At 41.5% G+C, this 8,420-nt stretch overlaps 1 protein-coding gene across 1 annotated transcript; it reads right to left on the bottom strand.

The window, feature by feature from the left end:
* Positions 1-5,571: 5,571 nt before the first annotated feature.
* cbx1a (chromobox homolog 1a (HP1 beta homolog Drosophila)) lies at positions 5,572-8,068 on the bottom strand. Its single transcript, XM_078161648.1, has 4 exons — positions 7,990-8,068; positions 6,296-6,563; positions 5,794-5,965; positions 5,572-5,670 (listed from the first exon to the last, which is right to left on the bottom strand). The coding sequence occupies exons 1-4, from the start codon at positions 8,066-8,068 to the stop codon at positions 5,572-5,574; spliced, it is 618 nt and encodes a 205-aa protein (XP_078017774.1).
* Between the last annotated feature and the right edge of the window lie 352 nt (positions 8,069-8,420).

Genomic DNA, 8,420 nt, shown 5'->3' with positions numbered 1-8,420 from the left:
CACAAAAGTACAAACAGTTACGAAAACGAAAACCCTTTATTGTCCAAAACAAACAATTAAAAGTAGATTTGCCATGACTGTGACATTGCAAGGGAAACCAATAAACATGCAACAGGACAACACAAGCTAATCCGCTAAATACAGAGAAACATTTCAGGGACAATATAGAAAAGCTAACTAGCAGACCCAGGTGCAGCTAATTCAATCCCTTCCTGTGAATGGCAAAGTAAAACAGAAGGCAGTCAGGGTGCAGGACACTGTACTCATAACACTGATGTACACGGTGGGAAATAAGAACTCAAGGCCAAAAGTCCTTAAAAACAAGCTTCTTCAACTTGACTGAATACTATATTTAATGGTGTGAAAACAGTCAAATGGAAAGGGGCTGGCTTAGACCCAGCATAGAGATACTAACATACAGTAATACCAGCATTAGCACAGCTATTTTCAAATGCTAGAAACTATTTACAGCTGAACCAACTTTCTCTCTTCAAGGTCAGTTTTCTGATAAATCTCCAGCAGTAAAAGGCCACCCAAAGGAAACAGTTCAGAGATGGGGGACATGAACTAGCTATCCCAGGTCTGCTAACAGAGAAAGCTACTACGCTAGCTTTAATACAGTATACATAGAAAAAAAAAAAAAAGCACAGCCGGGCCACATTCAAAACATAAAACGCTGGGAAACATTAGGTAGCAGAGAAAGAACTCTCATATGAAGCGGTCATGTTAAATCATGCAGAATTCAAGATTTCTATCCTGTTTTGATTATGCAACTATCAAAACGTGTTAAACAGAGCACGGTCTGCAAGCACGAGGAACTGCGAAAAACTCAAGTCTTGAGTGTTGCCCGGCTGGTGCACACTAAAATAATAAAGCCTAGAAAACATATATAGCTGAGTGTGTGAAGGTTAAAAACAAAAGTGGAAATGGCGACGATATTGAACGTACTCTCAATCATCTCCACTATTAGCAGTAAAACCCAGGTGTGTTTGTTACAGAGTGTGTATCTACTGAGTGACAGAGCTGCGGTCTCATCAGGAAAACACCTACCAGCCAAAGCAGCAGAACAGTTAAAAGGCCAGTTTAAACATCAGCCAAACGTGCTTGTTGGCTGGTTATGGGCCAACATGGCTGGCAGAGTAAATGAATGTACAAACTACAGCTGACAATTCACCAACATATGGCTCTTCAATTCCCACACTGATAGTTCTCTTATCCAACACCTGTTAATGTGACAGTTCATTTTTGGTTATACTGGGGAGCATTTACAGAGTAACAAGTTAGAGGAGGTGCCTTTACTTTGCAGAGAAATGTGTTTGATGTACACCCATCAAAACATGCAACAGAAGCTCAATATATAGTCAGCAATTCTAATCCAATACACTTTTCTGTCAAATTCTGTGAACATGTCCCCACAGTCGACTAGCTGCCCATTCTGTGCACACTCAGTAAATGGAAAAAAAAAATCAGCAACAAAATGGCTTGGAACGAGCTACACAACAGTGTGGCGGCTGCTCTCCCTCTTTAATGTCCTCGCCTATGAAGCAGAGCCACACCATGACAGTAGTGAAAAGTAAATAACATTGGAAACAATACCATCACCTTTCAAAGGATCTCTGATGTGCAAGGTGTATTTGTTTGGCTGTTGAGTTCAAATATCAACCATCTTTCTCCAGAATCGCTGACTCCACCTTTAAGCATTGGTTACTTATTCTTGCAATTCGGCGTCATTGACAAAAGCTCCACCTTGTAAAAAAAAGGACACATTAACTCTGGCTTGCTTTTTTTTTTTTTAATCCCACAAGCAATGCATTAAAAAAAAATAAACTGGACAGCAGCACTCTGGTAGGTTAACACCAGGGATAAAAGCCAAAGAAAGGCCAAGAGGCTGCAGGATTTCATTCACACTAAGCCACATGCTGATGACACCTTCAACCTGTGTTTTGAAGTGGAAAGATTTTCAGCCTTGTTGTATAATGTGTTTCTAACTAAATCATCTTTGCCTGTCTAATCTACAGGTTAAAGGGCATCTCAGCTTCTTGAAAGGTGCACCTCTTCATCACTCCAGCAGTGTGGGAAATTACAACCTGCCATATGGGGATTTTGCAACTGTGTGTACACTCTACCAGCCACTTTGGCAGGTATCCAACCAGCCATCATTCCATTAAAAAGTAATTTGATAAAATTGCTAAAATGACATGAGAAATGTGGGAGTCAAAACGGCCACAGCTGCCAAAGAATGAGTTGTGCACTTACAACTTGTAAGTTACTTACAGAAGTAACTTACATGACTTCTGTAAGTTGTCATTTTGCTTCCAGCCCTGTTGGCAGGAGACTATCTGGCTTCCTACAAGACAAATACTGTCGTCGTGAAATGGTGGCTGAATTTATAGTGCTTACTAGTTCTATGTGACTAGCTGTTGTGCTGACTGTATTCAAGAAAATATCAAGACTAACTTAAAATCAGTAGGAGAGTGCAACATCCTCCTATATACAATATATATGGTTACACCACATGAAATATGGCAGCTTGACAGTTTAACATTCACAGAAAAGTCTGCCTTTGAAGCTCGATCAGTAAGGCAAAACGTCTCAACTAAGAGTTCAGTAAAATACAGACTTGTTCATTAGTTTTAATAAAAGAATTAAACAGGAAGTGAGGAACAAGCTGTGGGGTGCAGCATCATCCGTGGCTGGAATGACTGAAAACAGTTGGCTGGTCGGCTGCCACATTGGCTGGTAGGACATGTTCGGACAAAGTCTTTTCAAACAGACTCTAGCCCCTTTCTTGTCAAACTGTCCATGTTGGAGTGAAAAGTACAGTCGTCATTTGGCGTTTGAGAGTTTCAACTGAAGAACGACATTACGTAGAAAATAATGAGAACCCAGGTGGCACAAAGAGAACAGATACTGCAAGAGACGAATGGTTTCTGTCCATTCTTTTACTCCATTAATACCTCGGCTCACTTCGTTCCCTTCCAAAAGAAGTTCCCTCCAATGTATCCTGGCAGAGCAGGAAGGGAAGTTTATGCTCTCCGAGCCGCCTAAATGAGGATCATGAATGGGAGGAGAGACAAACTTGCCAGCCACAGCCAAATACTCAACTTGCTTCACACATGAACACACATGTTAAAGAGGTAGCTTGACAGCTTGCGTTGCATTCCTGTATTTCCAACACCAGGCACCTGTCACCAAATGTAGGGAACAAACTTTTATAGTCATCTCACTGTATTCAGTTCAATATTTAGCTTTTGACACCAAGGAGGAATACTAGCAGAACATAGACACCAGCTCCCATCAAGTGACATGTTCTTGGTGAGGGAAAACCATTTAGAGAAGAGGGACAAGTGTCAAAATACCTCTTTAAAATGTACATTGTCAGTCGAGATACAGGTGGGAGCATCTTTTGAGGAAAGGACGCCGTTTCCTCTCAGGGCAGGAAAACAAACATCTGTCAGCTACATTAGCAGTTGGACTTTCTCCACTTTCACTGCCAAAGTGGCTGCTAGAATCAATTACCAGTAATTAACAGTTCACCAGCAAATAGTTGATTTCCCGCCCTGCACCTCAACAATTCCTTTCTTTTTCGTCTTTGCACCCCCTGCCTCCTCTAGTCTTTTTTCTCCTCCTCTTTCTTCTCCTCCTCCTCTGTGGGGTAAGAGTGCCAGGTGAGGCGCTCCTCATAGAAAGAAATGACCACCTGGGGACACTTGACGTTGGCCTCCTTGGCTGGGACCAGGTCAGCCTCGTCTGAGTTCTTCCTGTTCATTTAAATCAAGATGAGGAGAGGGGAGAACAAAGGGAGGAGCAACATGCAAGAGACAGAAAGAAAAGTAGAGAGAGGGGGGAAAAGGAAAGACAAACAAGGCAGAGAAGGGTAAAGGGAGAAAAAACAAGAGAGAGAAAAGTGTTACACAATTTATTTCCTCCAACAATAAACACACACTGATGGGTTTTATTATGGCAAAGTCGTTCTCTTCGCCGTTCTTTTTTTTTTTCTATGCTAACATAGCTCCTGCTTTCCTACATAGCACGATTAGGTGTTGATGCCAACCGTGTCTCCTGCTTACAAACATTTGGGGTGTAAATCGCTAGTTTCATTACAATGTAATATTTACTGATATGATAAAGTCTGCCACGATATGATTTTGATTCGATGCTATTCAGGGGCCTGTAATCGGTATCATATGCCCATTTAACAGTGTGTTACAGAAGAAGCCATCAGCCCTCTTCTTTTTTGCTTTTGCTCATAAAAGATAAACTGGTTAAGTGCAGTAAAATTTCCTTTAAATCTCCTCCACTGACACACAAAAAACAGCACATGGGACAAGTTAACCATCAGGGCTTTCTGTCAGAGAGCACTTTCTGGAAGAAATCTTTTCATTTTAACCTAAACTATGATCTTTTTCCTGAAACTTCAGGGCTATCTGGCTTAAAGGCCTGAAGGCGAAATTCTTCAAACAGCCATAAAACATGAATGAACAAGATCATTGAACAGAAGTAATACGGCTCAATAGTAACTGTCATTTTTGTTTTGCTGGTCAACCGTTATTGGCTTACGCACTTTTACACTGCATAAATTAACCTAGAGGCTAGCAGAGACATCCTCCTTTCGTAACTTTATCCTTTTGCTGACACACTGTTAGTATAAGTTGCTGCATCTCTTGACAGAACAGCTCGGTTAAACTACAGCCTGAATGCATGTTATTTTAGCCTAACACTGTTGAAAGAGAGCAGCTAATGTTGCCGTAGTGAGAAGTTAGTGGAGTGAGACACCGGGCCAGGCTGGTACATCCTGTTTTATCTCATAGCAGCATTGTTTAAATGCAGTATGTGCTTTTGTCTGTTGACCCACAATGAATGTGTGAATGAATGAATGAATATGAATGATTAATACAGACCACTGCCACCTGCTAGTATGGAGTTATTTCCTCTCACACGGGCGCAGAATGATTGTGCTAGTTGGCCGTTGGCTGTAGTGTTTGCAGTGTGTTCAAGAGCAACTTTTTGGCTGAGACACAAGCAAAGTGAGGCAATGCAACAGCTGGCCTTTCATGCCACTAGTTCTCTGATGTTGGTTTGGTCTGTCTTGGCCTTAAGGAAAAATTTGGACCTTTGAGCCTTGACTGATGGATAACTATTGCTCTAGGAGCTCTTAAGGTGATTAAATGACTTCACCTATGTTTTGTTATAAGCTTGGGTGATCTTTCACCTGCATTTGATGTGTCCTGTTCTCATTACAAAATGATCAGCTTCAGCATTTCCTGGCTGATGCTTTCTATGATGAAGCCAAATCTAACCAACCTGTAAGCCCTGTATGAATGGGGGTTTGCTGTACAGAGCTCTGCGTTCGAGCTGCAGCTGAAATTGGGCTTTGAACAAGAGATCTTCTCTAGACTTCTTATTGCCTAGTTAATGAGACTCCCCCTGGTTCCACATTGTGTTTCATCATCATAAGTCCATTTTGTATTGTTTGTTAAATATACTGTTGAGCTCTGAAACCAGCTCAAAGAAAGAGCAATTCCACCTTAGAGCCATCTTACAGAACCTTTATAAACTAACAGTGAAGACTCACCACTTCATAAGGAACATCAGCTCTCCGCTGGAATCTGTTGCTCCAATAATCCTCTCTGGCTGCAGACCTCTGCCAAAACCTCTGGCCTTCTCACCCTTGAGACAGAAATATGCGATCAAGAAAACACACGAGCAAAGAAGAAATAACAGACAACTCGGAGATAAAGCTGGCTAACTGCAGGAAGTCTTAAGTCTGGAACAACCTCTATTTTCACTCACCTCCTCCTTCTTCCTCTTGCTCCCTCGCTCCTCAGAGTCTCCTGAGGCCTCACTGACGACTTTTCTCTTGCCCTCCTTCTTTTTCTCCTCCTTCTCTTTGTGTTTCTGCATGTACTCGGCAATAAGGTCAGGGCAGTCCAGGTTGTCTTCTGGTTCCCATGTGTTATCCTCACTGGAAAGATGGGGGCAAAAAGAAATGAATTGTGGATATTTTAGTAAAATCTCAGTCAGTCCTTGTTTGAGGCAGTAAATAGTTCCTCTTATTTCTTCTTATTTCTTTTTCTCTTGTTGTTTTTTTTTTTAAAATGCCATTCTTAAAATCATCTGCAGGGCTTCGACTTAACCTGAAAAATTGAACTTTTAACTCTGGGTGAGTGATACCATACGCATACTTTATTTTTTTACATTATTTGCAATTTTTTAAAACTACAATCTCTGTCAACTCTAAAACTAATCCTTAAATAAAAAAAGAGAAAGAATGTTTTTACAGACTCTTACTCACTCTGAGAATCCCTTCCATTTCAGCAGAAACTCTACTTTGCCCTTGACCACTCGGCGGTCCAAAACCTTCTCTACCACATACTCCTCCTCTTCCTCCTCCTCTGCTGCTGCTGCTGCTGCTGCTGTTGTTGCTGCTGCTGCTGCCGCCGCCTCTGGTGCTGCGGCTGCTGCTGCAGGTGCTGCGGGCGCTGCAGGCTGCTCCTCCTCCTCAGCCTTCTTGCCCTTCTTTCCTGCTACGGCTGCCAGCTTGACGTCTGCTGAGGGTGCCTCTGGTGGAGCAAAGAGGAAACATGCACAGATAATGATACAAGGCTTAGAATGGACTGATGGGTGAATTATAGTTCCGTGTCAATGGAAAAAGTGTAAGAGTGTAAGTGTAAGAGTTGATGATGTGGCCAATCCTCAGGACAGTGATGCTGATAGGTTTTTAATGCAGTGAGTCACTGGGACCCACAGGTGGTCATTTGAGCAGGTCCCCAATAACATTTGTATTTTTTTGAGAAACTGTAGTGTTAAACTTGTGTTTGATATTATATGGTTCTGATGTGGTTATGTACATAAATGTTACAAGTATGTGTAGCAGAAATACCTAGAATGTTTGCACTCGTAATAAAGTTTGGGTACCACCCTCCCAATGAGGGAAGCGACTTATCAAATTAGTAACTCCGTAAACCAATTATTAAATCGTCAGCACGCTTATCAATAATGAATCAATCTCAATATTTGGGTTATGAATTCTCTTTACAGTGATTTTAGTTCCTGCACAAATGAGATATACACAGACAACTACTTGGCGATAAATGAAAATTTATTTAGGCTAAATGTGTAACAAATGAGTAAATGAATGAGGATGATATAAAATAACACAAAATCAACAGTTCTAGTCCATACCTATTGGTAGCTTTGTCACCTTCTGCCTATGCCAATCCTCAATGCCTATGTGCAGTTTCACATAGATTGACCACGTCAGTGAGTAGAAAAACGTGGGACAGACAGAATGACACATTGACAGTTTCCATGATTATGTACAGCATACCATACCATGACTTAGTCATACCAAAAATTAGAAGAAAAACAAAACAAAACACTCGGCTACAGGGGGAGCCACAGCGACTGGTCGCATTTTAGCCATTTTTAAGCATTTTTCTGTTGTTATAGCGTCACCCAGTTTCCAATTACAGTTAAATTTCTCCAGTCACCTTGCGGCATCCTGTTCTACATATCTACCAAGTTTAGTAAAAATCGATATGGTGGTTAAACCTAGATAAGAAATTAGCTCTCTAGCGCCCCCATTTTGTTTGATCGGGTCAATAATGGAGGCCAAATTTCACATGGATTGACCAAGTCAGTCAGGAGAAAAACGTGGAACAGACACACAGAGAGACACACCCACAGAGTTTTCGTCATTATATAGTAAGATGTATACACGGATTAAAACAAGAAGTAACACTCATGTAAGTTATGCAGTTTGGCAATAGTGAGAGAGTATGTGACTATAGATAAATTGGGAACGCAGGGATGCGCAAATCCATTTACCTAAGGAAACCTAAATTAAGATCAAGATAATTAAATCTCCTATTCAACATCACTCTCATCAATGCACAGCTGTTGGTGAGGGAAATTCTTTGCCTACTTTCTTAGCAGCACTGTATCATTCTCCTGATTCTCCCGAGGAGCCCCGAACTGTCGCCTTGCCGCTCCCGGACTTCCCAGCTGAATGAAACCGGCTGGAACACAGAGGTGGAGTGATGTCCTTCGGGTGGCCCTCAGACATTGGTTCTCTTAAGCTGCACAACGTCACTTGGTTTGGCAAAAGAAACCACTGTGACAAGTGGTTGGCAGCCGCTGGCTCCGATGAACTTTTGATGGAGTGACAGGTCGAAAAGCAGTTTCTGTCTAGCTGTGGCTACTTGCTTATAATAAAGTTGAAAACAATCTTGGAGACCGTTCGATATTATCAAAGTTATTATCAATTATCTCCGGGGTTTTTTCGGACCCAATTGTATTGCAGAGTTTTGCACAGCGGCGACTGGCTCTTTGCTCTCAAACCACAAAAAAATGTGATGGCACAACAGTCTCCTTCAGTACATTATATTATGCTTTCTTTTGATTATCACATTGGCTAT

Source organism: Epinephelus lanceolatus, chromosome 18, assembly GCF_041903045.1.
Source record: "Epinephelus lanceolatus isolate andai-2023 chromosome 18, ASM4190304v1, whole genome shotgun sequence".
NCBI classification, from domain to species: domain Eukaryota; kingdom Metazoa; phylum Chordata; class Actinopteri; order Perciformes; family Serranidae; genus Epinephelus; species Epinephelus lanceolatus.
This window is presented reverse-complemented; position numbering and strand designations above follow the sequence as displayed.